The sequence below is a fragment of the Pelodiscus sinensis genome, chromosome 6, assembly GCF_049634645.1.
Source record: "Pelodiscus sinensis isolate JC-2024 chromosome 6, ASM4963464v1, whole genome shotgun sequence".
In the NCBI taxonomy this organism is placed as follows: domain Eukaryota; kingdom Metazoa; phylum Chordata; order Testudines; family Trionychidae; genus Pelodiscus; species Pelodiscus sinensis.
This window is the reverse complement of record NC_134716.1, coordinates 113,597,446-113,617,289: the sequence shown is the minus strand read 5'-3', so window position 1 is coordinate 113,617,289 and position 19,844 is coordinate 113,597,446. Positions and strand designations below refer to the sequence as shown.

The 19,844-nt window shown below is 38.0% G+C and overlaps 1 protein-coding gene across 4 annotated transcripts in view; it reads left to right on the top strand.

Annotated features, from left to right (window-relative positions):
• The window catches only part of DCC (DCC netrin 1 receptor), a 994,271-nt gene that overhangs the window by 489,776 nt on the left and 484,651 nt on the right, over window positions 1–19,844 (top strand). For all 4 annotated transcript variants that reach the window (XM_075932654.1, XM_075932653.1, XM_075932652.1 and 1 more), the window contains exon 5: window positions 143–279. In XM_075932654.1, coding sequence (XP_075788769.1) covers window positions 143–279 — 137 coding nt within the window. The remainder of the gene's footprint in view (window positions 1–142; window positions 280–19,844) is intronic.

Here is a 19,844-nt window from a genome sequence, read left to right as displayed (position 1 = left end):
TTATAACATTTAATAACAACATTATAAGGTCAGAGCAAGCCAGCTAAGAATAGTTTATGGAGTACATTTGGATCTTGAGTACTTTTCTATGTATATGGTGATAGTTTAATGTGAACATGGGTGTCTTTTGTCAATGTTACAGATCCAAAAAGTATTCATTATTGGCTGGCAGTAACTTACTTATTTCTAATGTGACTGATGATGACTCTGGGACATACACTTGCATTGTCACCTACAAGAATGAGAACAGTAGTGCCTCTGCAGAACTCACAGTTATGGGTGAGTACAGATTTCCATGCTCTATGCAAGAGGAACCCTTTTGTTTTTCCAAGAATGTCGATAACTATTAGTGCTTATAAGTCCTTCCTCTGCAGGTCTCCGTGTACTTATCTGCAAACAGATATGGTTCTCACTTTGAAAAAGATTTTCGGCCACCTAGAAATGATATATGCACAATATGAATATATCTCATGGGGGAACATCAAACAATAGAATAAAGCTTCTTTCAATGTCCTTGTTTTGTAATTACACATGAACCTCTTTAATCTGGGAAACAGCGTATGCTGGATTAAAGATTTTGCTGAGTCAGGGAGGGGGCTGCAGGAATGAAGCATGAAGGGTTGAGGGCAGGGCACTTACCTGATGTTCTGCTCCTGTGGGTGTATGTGGCTCTGTGCTCCCTACTGTCCCTGGTATCACCCCCAAAAGAGGCTCTGTGTACCACCATTTCCCTAGTTGTGGGGAGAGGGAGTGGCAGCGTGCAGAACCACTTCCTCCTCTGTATCATGGGTGTTTCAGGATGGGGTAGGTGGTGGTAAAAGGGACAGTTGTCTCTGTAATTGGTGATTCTAAGGGGCCAAGGCCTCTCAGCTGCACCATGTGATCTGTGTGCCTCTGAGGGCTGGCTGCCCTGGCCCTAACGCTTCCGGAACTTGGAGCCTGGCCCTCTTCCTCCACCTTGATCAGCGGCCCATGGATGCTATCGGCTCCCCTGTTTAGGATTAGGAACCCCTAGAGTACGGAGGTTTAAGTGTACTGACAGATTATTTTTAGTGTCAAGACCCAAGTTTCTCCATTCTGTTACCTGCTTTTTCTTGTTTATATCATTGCAAATGGATATATAAGTGATCTGCAATCTTATTTTTTGCAAGGTTGTGCATAACTATAGTATTGCTTACAGAAACTGGCTTACTGCTTTCTGTTTTAGTTATTGCTCTGTTGTCTTGCTTTCACATTAGGTATTATGTTCCTGCAGTGTTGCTTTTAGTGGAAAGGCTTTAACAACCCTTGGGTTGAAGATCAGAAATTCAAGCAAAAATATGTTGTTGTTCCCCATCCCCAAGTTTGGAAAGTCATCTTCCATTCCATCCACTGATCAATGATGCAGTGTGGATTTCCTATGTTACCTACTACATAAAAATGTTTTCTCCCTTGTTTCAGAAGAGAAGTATATAGGCTAACTTGCAAAATGTGTTGTCTGAGAAACATGAGGAAGGATGTCTTAGAAAATTTGAAATAGACTTTTCTCCCTTATTGTGTCAAATTTTAATAGAACCAGAATTATATTAAATTCTGAGAAGTGATTTTTTTTAATCGGAGCACAATACCACACTGCATTTGCATTATTCAATAAGATTTAAGAAAATACACAGATAATACTTTGTCAAACAATAGCATAATTTCAATGCACTGTTCATTTTGCTTTCTGGTTTTAAAGCTTATGCATAAAAATACTTTCATTAAAGAGCAGAGCCCAAATTTGGATTATAGGATATTCAATGCTTGTATAACAATATCCTTTTATCAAATCATAATGCAATGTTATAGTAATTATACGTGATGGAAACTTTCATTCTGTTGCTCTAGGTACATTAATACAATACAGTGTCTTATTAGTTAGAGAATGAAAATTAAAAATGACTTTATAATTGCAAAAGTTCACTTTAATTATTTATTGTAAACCTGCATTTCCAGTTTGCAAATATTCAAACCCAGAAACAGAAGAAGACTTCTGGGATAAAGTGCTTATTTAGCTTTGCTGAAAGATGCTAATTGGAAACCAACAGTGAAATTATACAGCTCTGTATTTATTTGTGGATTATGGAACACCTATCTATTATGTGAATCTTATTTTTTTTCCCGATATAGTAGATTATAGGATCCCATGGCATGGACTAGGCTGAAATTTCAAAGCCATGTATGAAAATTAATGGAAATTTCACATCCAAATCCTTTTGGGACTTGAAAAATCTCACTGCGTGTTTATTCTATGTAATGTACTTAACTATGGCTTGACTATGACTCTGTATAAGTATATAATAAGGTTATGCTAAAATGCATTATAAGTTTATATTTATTTTCATGCTTATACGGAGAAAAATATGTAATGGGGAGTGTTAATGCAATTTTGGATACAGACTTGGATTCAGATACTACAGTGATAATGATCATATGAGAAAGCTAGAGAAGTTTCAAAAGGTGGCACTTGTTACTTATTGAGCACCTACCAAGGTAAAAGATAGCACAATCATGACGCAGTGAGAATAACAATTAAATTTGGCATGGAAATATCCAATTGCATGCAAAATGCATAATAAGTGCTAATACAAACATTGTGCATGCAAAACAATCAAGTGAAGTTGGGGGGGCAGGGTTTGCATAAATGTCTAGTCATATAAGCTAATGAAATATGGGTGTAATTTGTGGAGGTTCAACTTTTAAAAGTTTGGTAATTTGTATTCATAAGCCTGAAGAGTGGCAGATTTAAATTAATGCCATGCATCATATTGATTAGCAACAGGTATTATGTTTGTATTGCTACAGTGATTATGTAAAATATTCAGCAAAAACTACACATGTAATAATAGTGGGCAATAGAAATCCCCATATATCCTTATTTTCATAAAAATTGGACATATATATTTGGTAAATTCATCTCCAGAAGTAGGAAATTGCTGCAAAGTTTATTAGAGTTGCTCATTCCATTACCTTAATTATGGACATATAATAGCTAATTGATGGTTTTATTCATTTCCCATTAGTGGAGGATAAATCTGTATATTTTCTTTAAAAAACAAGTTATTTATCTAACAAAAACTGTGAATTTCAAATGCATATTTTGCTGTAAAGCATCCATTGTTTATTAGAAATAAATTATTGCTTTAATGTAAACCATTTGTGTGAGAGTATATTCTAGAGAGAAGGGCTGACAAAACATTTTACACATGTCAGACACAAGAATTAAACACTCCAATAATTACATCTTTCCTGAAGGCTATGTGAGTGGGCCAATGCTAGATCAAAGTTAGTTACGTCACATGACAGGGTGGTAGCTTCATTATTTCAAACATAAAAGACTATCTGGCAGAGAAATGAGTATCTTTCACTGAGAATATACTATGTATTACTTCTTTTGAGGATCTTAAAACAACCCCTCACCTATCCTGGCCATAATGGTAAAAACACATAGAGGAATGAAGTTGCTGGAAAGGCTAAATCATATTTGTTGCTACATTTTTAACTGAATATTTCATGTACAAATCCTTTTTGGTAGGATGTTAGTCATGTCTCCTTATTCAATGGAAAGTTTAAAAGTCCAGTAAATATTACCATCTAGCTTTATAAATCATTTGCATACTTGGAAATGATTTTTAGAGGACTAGGCTAAGTAAAAACAGATGTTTAATGATGACAGTAACTGGCAAGATGACTGCTATGGGAAGTTTGCTAATCAATGTCCATTATAATTCCTTCTTTTTAGATCTTCTTAAGCTTTCAGAAACATTCGTCTTTTTGGAATTGACAATTTTCCTGTTTAATCTTTTGGAGGTGAATTTAAAGCTTGAATAAAAGCTTGTTAGACATTTCTGTTTAGAAGATCAGGCCTGAGGAGAGCTGGATTATAGCACTCATCAAGCAAAGATCTTTCATTCTGCATGGAATCACATTGATTTCAGCATAGTGCTATGTTATTGAGCGATGGGATTGCCAAACCCAGCTGCTGTATTGGGACCTAATTTTGCAAAACTGAGTTTTGCTAGCAATTATTGTGATGAATGCGTGTTTCTAAATTCTGTATTTTCCGGTGGCAAACATATGTGACTGTCCAATTTCAAACAATATAGAATTAGAATTGTGACTGTAAACTCCAGGAAGGCATACATGGCCTTTTGAAAATTAAGATTTTTTCATCAAATAAACAATTGCATAGTACTGTGACGTTTTCAGGGCAATAATAAAAATGCATTTGGCTTTCAAAGCTACTTTTAATTGGGTTAAGATTATTGTATATAACATAATTATTATTCTCTCTCTGTGATTTAAAAATCCTGTAAATGTCTCCTCCAGAAACAATACAGAGGTCAACAGTTACACAGCAGTGCTAGGTCAGGACACTGGATTTGCATAGCTTTGTCACTGACTAGAGAGAAGTGGTCAGCAAAAGTAGAAGATTGTGTCCAAATGTGATGTTGGCAGAAAGAATTATAATCTATATAGAGACAACTTAGAAAATGCATTCAAACTACAGCCATATAACCAAGCACATTTTAGTGCTTAAGATCAAATGTTTTTTGCATCAGTTTTCTTTTCCAGCAAGAAATATGATCCTCCCTGTTGTTATGAGCCAAGTCTCCAGCAAGGCTAGGTTAGTTTGCTGAGACCAAGAGGTGGTTGGTATTGCAAAGGATGGTCAAGCCAATGTTTGTTCTTTGTCTTCATTTCCACTTCTACAACTTCTGTGGCCAGAATTTGTGTGCACAGATCAAATGGATGTAAAATACTGACTAATGGAGGCATGGAGCATGTTCCTGTGTGAGAATAATTTAGAAATCGAGTAAATGCAAGGAAGAAAGCCCTATGTTGAAATAATATGTGTGAGATGCTTGGTACTAAAGCCAGACAATTATATATGAAAGCGACAGAAGCATCTTTTGAACTTACCCACAAGTCTTGAGCCATTTATATATGTAAAATTCCATCTAGCACAGATATGAAAAATATGTCCAAGGATACACTTTGTTACTAAACAACAATGATAAAATAGTTCCAGCACTGTAAAATATCATTTGCTCTTCTTGAATTCCTGACAAAGAAACATCCTGAAGTAGATCTTCAACTCGAAGAAATGGGCATAATTATATTGAGATTTCTGAAGTGATGACAATTTAAACCAGCTGGGGAGCTGTCCCTCTTTACCTAGGCATGGTAGGATGACTTAAGGATCTCATATTAGTCTGTTCATCCAATATCGTTGAATGTTCTGCATGTGACCAATAGTTAATTATTTAGCAATTAGCTGAAGCAGGTTCAGTTCCAGATTTGGTCCAATCCCCCAGACACAGACAAACAGCTATAGGATCTATATCAAGCATTCTTAAAACTTAAATACCCACATGGGGAAGTGAAAAAACAGATTGACAGAGCCAAACGAGGACTCAGGCATCAGCTTCTTCAAGATAGGCCCACCAAAGAAAACAACAGAACACCACTGGTCATCACTTACAGCCCTCAACTTAAACCCTTCCAGCACACGAGTAACAATCTACAACCTATCCTGGAAAATGACCCCTAACTCTCACAGGCCGTGGGAGACCGGCCAATCCTCGCCTACAGACTACCTCCTAACCTGAAACAAATTCTTTCCAGCAAACATGCAGCACACCTTCATCATACTTATTCAGGAACCCACCCCTGCATGCAACTCCAGTGACAACTCTGTCCATACATCTATACAAGTGACATCATCACAGGACCTAACCATACAAGCCACCACATCAGAGACTCATATAACTGCACATCTACCAATGTGATCTATGCCATTAAGTGCCAGCAATGCCTTTCTGCCATGTATATTGGCCAAAATGGACAACCTGTATGACACAGGATTAATGGATGCAAATCAGATACTGAAAATGATAACACACAGAAACCTGTAGGAAATATTTTAACATGCCTGAGAACTCACTAATGGATCTAAAAGTGACTATATTATTACAAAGCAATTTCAAAAACCAACTTGAGAGAGACACTGCAGAACTTGGTTTCATTTACAGTTGTGACACCTGGAAACGAGGTCTGAACAGACATGAACTGGATGGGCTGCTACATTCCACACCCTAATGACAAAGAACACTAAGCACTGGGTACTTACAGCCCACTCTATTAGCTTCATTTAGCATGGGCTCGCTATTTAACAATATTTTTCCCCATTTTTTTCCTTCTCTTTTCCTCTCCATACCCTCACTTTCTCTACTATTTAGTTCTACTCTGGACCCCTTAACTCAATTCATCCAAAGAAGTGGGCTGTGCCCATGAAAACTCATGATATCTATATTTTTTATTAGTCTCTAAGCACTGTATTTTGGAATAACGGCCGTTATTTTAAAATAACAATGCGAGTGTCTACACAGCAATTATGTTATTTTGAAATAATTTTGAAATAACAGGCGGCTTATTTCAAAATCTGCAAACCTCATTCCACGAGGAATAACGCTTATTCCGAAATAGCTATTTTGAAATAGGAGTAGAATGGATGCTCCACTGCTGCTATTTTGAAATAGCTCTTCTCCATGGCCATTCAAAGTAATTACTCCCCAATGCCTCCTGGGGCTCTAAATCGAGATAGGCTTTCCTAATGTGGGTGTGCTGCCTTGGACTAATTTTGAGGCTCTCCTGTAGTGTAGATGTGCTATTTCAAAATAAGCTATTTTGGGGGGGAAGAAAGGGTATCCAGAATAGTTTATTTCAAAATAAGCTGCTGTGTAGATGTACCCTAAGGTGCTGCAGGACTATTTGTTGTTTTTTAAGATTTTTTTCATTTACAAACTAACATGGCTATCCCTCTGAAAATATGCTTGAGATTTGGCATGAGTGATGCACAAATAATGTATTTAGCTTGGGTATTGAGAACATATTTTGCACTGTCCTGTTGGGAAGTGGCATAGGCTCCCCATGCTCAGTGAAGGAGCAAGAGCTGCAAACATGAAACAGAATGGATAAATATAGGAGGACTGCTGGCAATTCAACACTATACCTACTAAAATGCAGCTAGTCCTTCCAAAAGGCACAGGCTGAACTGGAGGGATCAATACTTCTTTTCATCTTTGTTTTCTCTTATTTAGACAATTTTTAAAATACATATTATGTGATCAATAGACTTTAAGGGCGCCACAGGAACAGTTATTTTCTATCCAGTAAACACCATTTGGACAGCGGTAGAATGTGTTTTATGCATTTCATTGAGTGGCTGTAATGTTTCCTTGAGAATGACTGTTGCATCATGCTTATGGAGAAAATGAGAAGATTATGAATTTGATACAGATGAAGGTACTAAAAATGTCACAGAAAGCATTGCTATTGGCAATATGCCCTGCATTGATCTTAAAATATGAAGTCCTCTCCTAGAATTTTTTAAAGTAACTAAAAATTGTAGACTTTGTGTCATACAGAATGCTATATTTGTTGACTCTCAGTTTTTATTAAAGCTGTGAAGGAAGTTTTACTCTTCTACCCCCATACGTGAGCTGCCTTTATATAAGATTCTCAAGTAAAGGCAGATCACTTTGGGAGAATCTGACAGGTTTTGGTCATGAGTAAATCTTCTTGTGATTTGTTTGCATCCCAGGTGCTTCTGATAAGAAGCAGGGGGGAAAAAAGGAAAGGAGAAAAGCAGAAGTGTGTGGAAAAATAGAGGGGATCAGAGACGTTATGAAGATATCTCTGCTTAGAGTCTGTGTTTCAAGTTTGCCTCAACTAAAGAAAACTTTATTGATTGGATATAGGTGGATGTTGGATGGGAATTAAAGTACTAGGCACCTAGGTCATTTTTTGAAAATGGGACTTAGGCACAAAAGGGGAATGGCTGCCACACAACTTTCTGAGAGAGATAGGAGCCTAACTGTTCTTTGGGTCTTTAAAAATCTGTCTGTTAGGTTCCTAAGGCCTTGTCTACACTTCCCTGCAGCACCAGTCTCCAGGTATTGATCTCACAGGGGTTGATTTAGTGGTCTACTAAAGGCCCACTAAATCGACCCCGATTGTGCTGCTGTCAACTCTGGTACTCCACTGGATTGAGAAGAGTGAGGATAGTCAATGGGTGAGTTTGTTCTATCAGCCTCTAGCAGTGGAAACACTGCGGTAACTCAAACTAGATTGACTCCAGCTATGCTATTAAGGCCTGCACTAAGTCATGTACGTGTTCTTCAAATTTTTACCATTGTTTAATATTTAAGGCCTTTTCCCATGCTCAAAAATTAAGCTGTAAATCAGGGCTGGGCAAGATGTAGCCCAGGGGCCAGATCCAGCTGGCCTAACACTTTGATCCAGCCCATAGACTGCATCTGGCTGCTTTCTATTTATATCCTCCTGCCCATGCCATCGAATTTCCAGGTGGTAGCTCGGACAGCAGGATCCCATTTAAATGACACATGGCTCCCAGTTGCAGTGTTACCCCAGCAGGGACCAGAGCCACGAGCTCTTTAAATAGTGGCAATGTGGTAGCAGCACGGCTGGGAGCTGGGAGCTCATTGCTGTGTTTTTAATTCTAAACCTCCAGCCCCAGACAACTCTGGGGAGAGGCTAGTTCCCAGCCCTGTCCTTTTGCCCTAGGTCTCTCCTCTTCAGGGGTGGAGCTAGTCCATGACCACGTACGAAAAGTCCTCGTGGCCTTCCTGCAAAAATTATTGCCCTTCCCTGATGTAAATTGTATAATTTTTTTTGTACTACACTGATGTTTGGCTCATGAGGGTCAAAATGAAGGGCCTTATGCTGCTAATGCTTGATCACAGCAGACTTTTTTCACTATTTCAGAGGCAGGATTTGGCCAGGTATACATGCAGAAGGAACATAGTTTCATTTGCTGTACCTCCCACTCATTCTGACCTTACAGATGTCCATGACTATGCATACAGATGCATAATTATCTCTTGTTTGAATCTCTTATTCTTTAGAAGAACTAATATTATTCATTAATTTTTCAATGTGGTGTAATTAAAAAACAAAAACAGTTATTAAATTCCAATTTAAATATTTATTCTCTTCCTCCCCTCCCGAGAAATAAGCAACAGGAGATAGGAATGTACAAACAAAAAAGAATCATACACTCTTTTAATGCTGTTGCTTAGCAACTACACCATCTTGACTCAGACTGATTTTCAAAATTGGTTTTGTATGCTGTTTTAGAACTAATTTGCTCATACAAATGGTTGTCTGCTTTCAGTTGCAGGGTTTGCAGCTGAACACACATTTTGAAAATCAGGTCAAAATGGAAATTAGTTAACTGCTAGGATCTTCTACATAGCTACATTTTAAAATTGTGACTGTATGCTAAACTTTACTAAGATTTATTGTAGCTGGCCGCAACTCAGAATAATTATGAGTATGTGTTGACATCCATGGTAAAATAATAAAATGTAGTACATTCTAATAGAACACAATATATTTAGTTACAAGCTACCTATTCCATCAAATTAATTGTTACTATTCTGTTATGTATGTTGATTCTATGCCTTTTTGACATTTTCAGTACTATTCTACATGATGCAAGAGAAAACGTCATTTTTCATGGCATTCCAAGTTTTTCTTCATTCAGGAATTGATTTGATATTTATAAATCACTTCTTATACTTTAGAGTAAAAAAGAATGCAATCCATTTAATGGATCTTGCAATTTATTACATTTTGGGCACAACAGACTGTGCAAAAATTACAGGAAATGGGCCTAAATTACCAAATTCTGTTTTCCTATGATGTATTATTATTGGCAAGATCTTAAGAGTGGCACTCTAAGGGTATGTCTAAACTACATGGCTCCGTCGACAGAGCCATGTAGATTTGTTGTTTTGGCAAAGGCAAATGAAGCCGCGATTTAAATGATTGCGGCTTCATTTAAATTTACATGGCTGCTGCGCTGAGCCGACAAACAGCTAATCAGCTGTTTGTCGGCTCAGTGCACTAGTCTGGACGCTCCCCTGCCGACATCAAAGCCCTTTGTCAGCAGCCCCGGTAAACCTCATCCCACGAGGAATAACGGGGCTGCCAACAAAGGGCTTTGATGTCGGCAGGGGAGCGTCCAGACTAGCGTGCTGAGCAGACAAACAGCTGATCAGCTGTTTGTCGGCTCAGTGCGGCAGCCATGTAAATTTAAATGAAGCCGCGATCATTTAAATCGCGGCTTCATTTGCCTTTGCCTATGTGTCTAATCTACATGCCTCTGATGACAGAGACATGTAGTCTAGACACAGCCTCAGTGCCTATTGTCCTTCAAAATAGCTAGGATAGATTTGTAGTTAAGAATGTGGACTGGCAAGATCTAAATTATCTGAATGACTTTGTCAATTAGTGAAACTGGCAGTTCATCATACCTGAGAGATCAGTTCCAGATCAAGACTGTGACAGCTCCTTAACAGGTATAAATTAAGACAGCTCTGGCCCTACATCCTATCTTTCTCCAACTATAAAATGGGAAGAATGGTGTTTGTCTATCTCATTATTTTGACATTTAATTACTACAGATGTTTTAAAAAACTCAAAGCCCTTTAAAATTTCTTCTGACCCAATGGAAACAAGGTAAATTTATGGGAATTTAGGCTAAGTCTAACCTTATTATGATGCTTTAGAGAGGTAGCTGAGTTAGTCTGTACAGGAGAAACTTAAAAAACAACAAATAGTCTTTAAAATGCTACCAGACTAACAAAACATGTAGGTGGTATCATGAGCTTTCATGGACACAGCCCACTTCTTGTAGACTACTTCCACTGCATGGTCCCCTAGCACTGATGTATATATCTTGAAGTATAAATGGTGAAACCCTACTTAGGTGAGTTGAGTACACACCAAAATTTTAGCATATATGCCCTGAACAGCTTTCTAGACACCAGTCAGCACCTGCCATAGCTATTTCCTATTAGTGCCTGATTTTTAATTTTTTTTCATAAAGGTAAAGTCATGAAATGCAGCTATTAAAAACCCCTCAAAATGACCCATTCAAAAAGCTGGCATTACTTTTCATTTTACCATGGAGTGTGGGTATATTTGTAGTTGGGTTTTTTGTTTTGTTGTTTTCCTATAGATATTGGCATCTGCTGTTGCTAAACTGTTTCACTGAGTAACAAATACATAAATAAATCCTGAAAGAAAACATATTTATGCTATTTATATTAAATCCCACAAAAGTTGTACCTTATGCCCCACATAGGAGGTTATATATTGAAAGAGCTTAGAGTCATATTTTCAAGTGCTCAGTATCCATATTGGGGCCACTTTTCAAGAGTTTATTCCCCCTGAAGCACCTGAATAAGAGCTAGGTTTTCAAAAGAGCTCAGGCATTGAGCTTTCTTGAAATCTGGTCCCAGCTATGGGCATTAAGCTTTCCTGAGAATCCTAGCCATAAGAATGATTTCAAAAATATGGTGTGAAAGGCTCTTAAATATCACTCTACAGGTGCTGTGCTTGTATCAGCTGGCAACTTCTGTGATTGTTGAATAATAAAGCAAGAAATATCCATGTCATAGTACTATCTCATCATTAATATATTATGGATGTTTGCATATTATTCATTTATTTGCCATAGCATCATCAGGGAGCTAAACATGTTCTGAAGACAGAAGACAAAAAGCTAGGAAAACACAAAATAAAAGGGGACTTTCTGTATAGTGCTGACTGGTTTTGTAGAGTAAAAGTGACAGATTCCTCTCCTCTTCCCCCCTGCGCACACAGATCCTCCAAACAGGTTGTAAAAAAATTTAGAAAACCAGTCATGATTATGCTCCTAAGAGGACCAGGACTTTTTCATAACATTGGCTTTCCTGTGGAAGCACTGTCATTTTTCTGGTAGGAGTTTTTCGTGATTCATACTTTGACCTTAATACTTTTAAGTTTGTTGTTGGATTTTCACATCTAGTTTTGTTACTAGAAGAGCAGACAGAAATACTTGTAGCTGAGTGCTTCTGAGCACGATCTTTTAACTTTCAAGCTATAAGTTCAAGACTGCATAAATATATGCTGTAATGGCATAAGTGGTTTCTTGTTTCTGTCAAAGTATTTTGCACTACAGTACTGGGTGTACATTTATTGAACCGTGCAGGAGCACTTTCTGCAGCAAAGAGCTTGACAAAAATGTTAGGCTGATACCTTTTATAAACCTATAAAATGTCTAGTTTCATTATCATCATTTGAAAAAAATGGAATTGATAATACGTTGGGTTTGACTTGCTTTCTTGTTCGGTCAAGGAAAATTCTAGGAAGTGGAATTGTGTCCCTGAAATGGACCATCCTGAGCATCATATTTGGTGTATACTGTTTAATAAATGACAGGAAAATGAGAAGCATGAAGCTTAAAAGTTTTTGTGGAAAGTCTTACTATTCTATTATTATAACATAAATTAATGACAGAGTTCATTGGATCAGTCTCTACCCTTTTGCTTCAAAGTTTCTGTTTGGTTCAAGCTTTGACAAGAGTGATTGAGCTTCAGTTTGATTAGTTGTTTTTTTTAGATTCTCTGTGAAGTGAATGATGAACTTCACTCAGATGTGGATTATACAGTAGTTTGCATAAAGTGAGTATGTTTAACACAAATCAGAGCAAGCTGACAGCCTTCAATTAAAAAAATAGAAAAGGAAATGGGAAACACAGATTCCAGGATATGGTTTATAATATCCACTAACTTCTTATTGTAGCTATCTGCCTAATGGTTATTCCCCACTTGGATAGAAGACTTCCAGTGTCAGGACTGCCCCAACTCAACAGCAACTCAACCTATATTATGATGCACACAGCAGTCTTCATTCCCTTACTTCTTATTCATTTTGATATTCTTCAGATTCTTAGAAGAAATGTGTCATGTCAGTTGTACTGAGTATATTCACCACTTGGTGGGAAAGAATAATATTGGAGTCATTTACAGCTCTCATACTGGTAGTTTGCTAGTGCCCATTGGGGAACTCAGACACTACTTGTATTCAGTGTAGACAACCAGTGTATAATATGGGTGTTTCATTTAGGACAGATTTTCAAAGATGTTGGAATAAATGATTCAGGTGGCGTTAACTAAATGTTGTAAAGGTCCTAGCAAAGGCTTCCCAAAAGGTTATTGGGGTAATACATCTATTTATTCACTCAGGCGCACATTTTAGATATGTCAGAGGGGAATACTGACTTGTATCTAAATGATGGATACGTCATTGTTCATATAAACTGCATAAGTAAACCTACTTGAATCTCAAGTGATTGCTAAATACATGTGGATTTTTGGATGAGGAGCACTACTTTTCTATATAAAACAGGAACTGGAAAGTAAATTAAGATCTTTCTAGTAAATATATTTGAATCTAAAGTGATACAATTTACAGTAAACCATCCTTCCTTGGACTTTTTCTGTAATTTCATATTACTGTATAAATTCTTTATAGGAGTGGTCTATGTAAGCTGTGAAAGGTACTAGTCACAGAAATTCTCCATCCACAGACTGCATGTGGCACTAGTTTGAGTAGTACATGCATTAATATTGCCAAATTAGTGCCAGGTATTGTACTGATGTTTATTAAATGATTACATGTCCACTTGAAACTTGACTAAGGGCACCAAAGTCATGTTGACCACCAAAGTAGATTAGCTATTGAGGAATAGATAGAGCAGATTCCATTTCATTCAAACAAAATTTTATTCAAAGGATTTCTACTATGTAGCATCCACATAGTGCTCAAAACAATCCCCAGCAATCCTTTGAAGTGAGACTGAAACTAAAAAAAAAAAGTCTGAAAAGTCAAATATGCAGCGTTTTAGAATACTATGAATAAGTTTTGTTGTATGTAGATAGGCAAAACCAATATGGATAGGATTTTCTCTCTTATTTTCTCTTAAGTTTATTGTAAAGCATAGTATGGGATGTGTGAGCACCATTTTATTTCAATCTAGCTAATTAAATCATAGCTGTAGTCCAATTAGACTTAACCATGAGTGTTTTAACCACCTTTTATGTAAAAAGAAGAAATCATAAAATAAGTTATCTCTTTCTCATATAACGGAGAGAGCTGCTTTTTATGTGTAGGTATTTAACCATTAGTAAGAAAACTAGCAGACTAGGCAGACAACAATAGCTAGAACTGAGAATAAGGCATCAGCAGACTGTAGCAGACTTTATCTCCCTGAACTTTAGCTAGGCTATAGATGGGAAAGTCATGTTCCGTTTTCTGTTTTCTTACCCTTTAGTACTAAGGTCCCTCCCTTGGCAACATTATCATTTTTATACTGATGGTTTCATTGAAATGATGAGAAGAATGAGCAGAGCAATTTTTTTAATGAACTCCTTTTTTTTTTTTTTTTTTGTGGGAGAGGAAATAGTTTTGATAAAGTGGTGGGAAGTAGCAGAAGATTATTTCAGAATTATGTGCCATAAGATTCATTTATCTAAATGAGCCATCTGGGGGAAAAAGATACATTATGCAAATATTTATGAGGCCTAAACATTCTAAAATATTCAGAAAAAAGAGCGCACAGTTCCAGAGTGGCAATATATTTTGTGCTGACAATATACACTTTCTTGTTTTCATGTTCCTTTTTGCTATCAGTGTTCCTGCAATAATGTATTCATTTCCCATAGTTGGATGGTTTGATAGCTTTTTAAAAGAATCACACTGTAAACCATATAAACTATGGATAGACATACAGGCTTGTATACAAGAACTTTCAGAGCCTTCATCCATCCCTTTACCCAAGAGTGAAACTTTGTTCAGGTTTGAAAAGTCCTCTTCCCACAACAACAAAGTCCATGTGCTCTATTTTCTTTAGTTGACTTCCTTGCTGTACCTTCTAACCCTATCTGACCCCATAGCTGTTCCTTCCTCCAGTTCATCCAGTTGACTTCAAACCAGTCCCTTCTTTTTTCCATGGGAGGAGAATGCAAATGTATCTGTTCTGACTTTTTTTCCATCTGACTCAACCCCCTCTCTATCTGTTGGCTGTTCTTTTCTTTACCTGTAATGAGCTATGCACTGTACCTAAAAAGTCTATGTACCTCCCTGATCCAAGATTAATATTTGCTTCAAAGTTCTGGGATCTCTGGGATTTCCACCTATCCTAAATATGTACAGCATACTTTGAAGTCTAGTGAATGCCATACCGAACTCATGATTTTTAGTAAAGGCATTTTTTGTGTGGTTTTGTGGCCTGTAGTCTACCTATTAGCAAACTTGATTAGCAAGTTTGATGGACTTTCTTGTTCATGGTTTAAACAAAAACAGCTTCCACCAAATCCCAAAACCACTACCATCACTACCACCAAATTAATCCCTAATTTTTCTCATAAAGTTTTGAGAGCTAAGGGTTGATATTCTATGTTTCACCCCATATATTTATTATAGTATTTTAGGAGCAGTCAAGTTAGATATCTTGTCATGTTTGCAATTTAAGAGATTAAACATGGCAATGCAAGGAAAAAATCTTTAGTCACAGTTCCTGTGGATTTTTTCACTTTGAACTTTGGATTCAAATGAACTCAAGGCAAATTTGTCAAAGTATTTCATTTCATTGATTTGGTTGCAAATCTAAATTAGCTAACATTTGTTAGCCAAGTTTGCCATGAGATTGGGCTGAGAATCAAATTTGTAAAGAAACTTGTGTGATTTGAGGTTGTTTCACAGAACTAGGAATGTTAGTCAAGTTGGAGAAAAAAGTCTGATTTCTCATAAAATAGACTTGTGGTGTTTGAAGACTTCAGGTGGTCAGATCACTGCATCATACAGCTTCTGTTTTGCTGAGGGTTTCCTGAATATGGTTCAAATCTGCAAATGTATAATTCGTTAGTTGTTACAGGGCAACATTATACTAGTTTTGATTCATATATTTTTGCTTTAAAAAGTGTCAGTCTCTGCGGGCACATCTACACAGCAGGCTATAAAGCCAAAATAAGCTACACAACTTGAGCTACATCAGTTGCGTAGCTTAAGTTGAAATAGCTTATTTCGGCTTTTGGTGCTATCTACGCTGCAGGAAGTCTGAGGAAGAGCACTCTTCCTCCAACTTCCCCTACTTCTTGTAAAATGAGGGTTACAGGAATCGGAGTAAGAAGTCCTCCAGCTCAACTTTATTTTGACATGGTGTCAAAATAACTGCTTGTAGTGTAGATGTGGATTATGTCTTTTTGGAATAATGTCAGTTATTCCAAAATAATGCTGCTGTGTAGAGGTACCTTGAGACTGCTCCTTGAGTGACTTAGCATGGGAATTAATTGAAGACTGTATCCATTTTGTCCATTATCTAGAAATACTGTATTTGAAAAATATGTACATTCATAGTGCATAATTTTTTTATATTTGCAAAGCAAAGTGTTATGTGTAATTAAACTAAATTGTCAAGTGTTGTTGAACTGCATACCTTTGGAATTAGTGTTTCAAATATTTTTCAAATGCCTTTTGAATGTATTGGTTCATGAGGCTGGGATTCATCTTTGTTCACTCTGTGTTAATTGTTAACACTCCTACAAATATATTATTTGTCTCCCTGCCAGAATCTTTAATTCACAATAATTTGCAGCGTGACAGCTTTTCTCAGTCATCTGTTTATGCCAGCACACCAGCGTTTGGTAAATATATACTTTAAACTGAATGGGTAGCTAATCATTTTCAGACTCTTTACCATGGTTATTTCATTTCAGTCATTGGAGAAAAAGTCCCAGGGATGTATATACAAGTTTTGCATTCAGTGGGCAGGATTTTGCTGCTCCTGCATAAAATGTATAGTAGTAGTTAATACTGCATGTGCAAGGGAGCCTATAGCCATTCTAAGCCCCTGGGTAAAGGGGGGTAGCTCTGTGCTTCCAGCAGGGGCATGGTCTCAGGAGGAAGGGGTGGTGCTGAAGGCTGACAGTCCTCAGCACCACCCTTGACCACGTCTTCCCTGTCGTACTTCAGTGTCATACTTCAGTGTTCAGTGTCGTCCGGTCAGGGTTCTTGGCACTCCTTACAAGACCTTTATTCCGTCGGTGATAATAAACTTTTGGCTGTGTGCATCATTGTCAATGCTCCCTTGATCTAGAATATTAGACCCCATACAGTTGGGTCAACACAGGAGATCTCTGAGAGCCCCTGGAACCAACAGATGCAGGCAAGGGTAAAATCATTGAGCAGGTTTATTGTCAAATGTGACGTACTAATAGTTGTTAGCAGAAATTGTCAACGCTAAACTACTGTGCATTTGGCATGCGTTGACAATGTACCAACACATAGCAGGCCTATTGCCAGATAACAGATATTAACAGTGGTTAGTAAGCCACTGTGAATTCTGTGTCAGCAATGACACCAGCCTAGTGCACTCCCCCACGGTCAGAGCGTACCCTTTGTGTTGTCCTTTTATAGACAGGTACAAACAACTTACATCACTTCTTTACGTACCAGGTTACCACTCTCTGTTGCCCAGTTACCACCCCTCACCTTACGGAAGGGGGGCTTGTCTTCTATCCTTCATGCTGTCAATTTTGACCCGGTCCTGAACCCAGATCGGTATGTGCATAGTTTCTAGGGAATCTTTGTACCAAGACATTCTTTATTAAGATGTTCTGCTGCTCTCTTTTAGCTTATAGTCTATACCTGGTGCCTCTCTATGTCCCAATCACACAGTTATTACGAGGGCCTCTTTCTTGGCTCCTGTGTTACTGAACCAAAAGTTTGCTCACTAGATTTCAAGCCTGTTGCTGTTTTCATGTTACAGTCCTCTATTCAGGCCTGCTGACTCCATGTTACAAACCCTCAACTTACTCCATACCCAACAGTGCCTGGAGTGCACTGCATGGTGTCCCCACCTCTCCAGGCAGCCCTTAAACCCACCTGTAGCATGACAGTAATTTAAAGTCCTCGGGGCTCCAGCCCCATTTGAATCAGCGGGCCCCCAAGGCAGTTTTTCCCTTTTTTCTCATATCCCTCCCCTCCACCCCCCGCAGTGGTCTTGGGCATATGGTATAGCAAGTCCAACCTTTTTAAGAGGGAAAATTGTAGTTTGCTTGTAACTCTGCATATTAAGGAAGAAGACAATCCTTCAGAATGACAGAAGAGAGTTTAGAGCTAACTGCCAGTCTCTACTAGGCCTAGTGCACTAGGTTTAGAGCTAACTAGGTCCCTACTAGGCAGCTCATACATTGAAATCTGAATTAAAAACACTTTCTGAACCCCAAAGCCTAAGGGAGGGACAAAAATCCTTTCAGAATATTGTTACCCTATCTGATGCTGTGTGTGAGAGCAGAGCGTGTAGTGTCTGAACATAAGACACATGTACATAGCCCATGGAGTCCAAGACACCCAGAAAATGATGGATGACCAGATGAGCTATCTCCTGCAGGCATCAGGAGACCTTGATTCAGTTCTCAGCCCAGTAGTCAGTTGGCCACACTAAGGCTATGTCTATACTGCACCTGTTTTGTGTAAGAAATATGCAAATGAGGGTAAGCATGGCATATTGCCAAGCCTCATTTGAATAATTGAGAGCCTGCTTTTTGCGCAAGAGGCTTTTGCGCAAAAAGGAGCTGTCTACACGGCTCCTTTTTGCATGAAAAACCACAAGAGCCATTGTTCCAGGAAAAGTTTGCATTAATTATGCAAATGAGGCTTGGCGATATTCCACACTTAGCCTCATTTGCCTATTGTTTGCACAAAATGGGTGCAGTACAGACATAGCGTAATAGTGTGGTCCAAAGGAGGAAGTTGCCCTGGGGTCTGGTGATTCAAAAGGCCCTGGGGCTCCTGATCCCACTGGTACAGGAGTGGCAGCAGCTCCATTTAAATCATATGCTTTGGGCAACTTTCAAACTGGAGGTGGGGGACTGTAGCATGTTCTGGGTGGTGCTGAGGGCTGGCTGCTCCTTTTCTGGGAGCACAGAGCTGTCCCTCTCTGCCTTGCCCAGGGGCCATGCAAGTCTGTTGGCTCCCACAGGTAGTGTTTTCTCCTGTGACATTGGGCAAGTCACTTTACCTTACTGTACTCCAGTTACCCTGTCTATAAAATGAGGATAACAAGTTCCTCCATAACATTCTTGAGATATATGGATGAGCAATGCTGTGTCAGAGCTAAGTGCAGTTATGATGGCTTATATTTAGGAGAAGGTGTCTCAGTCTTACCCCTTTATTAGTTCTTGAAGCTAATGTCCTTTAACAAAACTTTGATCTTTCAGCCTTACTTGTTTTGTTGCTATTTTTTATTTGTTGCCTATTTTTAATTTATGAGGCTTGGATAATTAGGGGGAGGGTCATGTTCTTCTGCTAATATAGCTCTGGGATCTTACTAGCTTTAGGATTTGAAATCACTGGTAAACTTTCGTCACTGTTTATCCAGGATTTTCTAATTATGTCAATGGAAGGGAGAAGTTTTTAAGCAAATATTGGTTTGAGGAACTGAATTTCAGGGAGCACATAATGAAACCAGGTGGCTAGATACATACTGTCTATCCAAAGTGCTTACCATGGAACCCATATATAATTAACTGCTGGGTGCTGAGTTGTTCATAAAATCAAAGATAATAAAAGTAATCTCAAAATATCAGTGGGTATGTGCACAAGTTAATTCACTGAAATGTGCATAATGAATGGTAACAAATGTATACAGTGTGCTGATTTTTTTTCTTTGAGAGAACTGCAGTCCTTCATTGCTGCCAAATCTACATTTTCAAACCTGTACAGCTGCTTGAATGTTGGCCGAAGGATCGAAATCACATCTGTGGCAGACATTTTTCATAAAACCAGTGACTAATAAAATCCATATTCATAAAATTGAGGTTGTGTTGTGCATGACACTTAGAGTTGTGGGCTTTGAGGTTCTAACAGTCTTTTTGAAATTTATCCTTACAATATCTCTGTGAGACTAG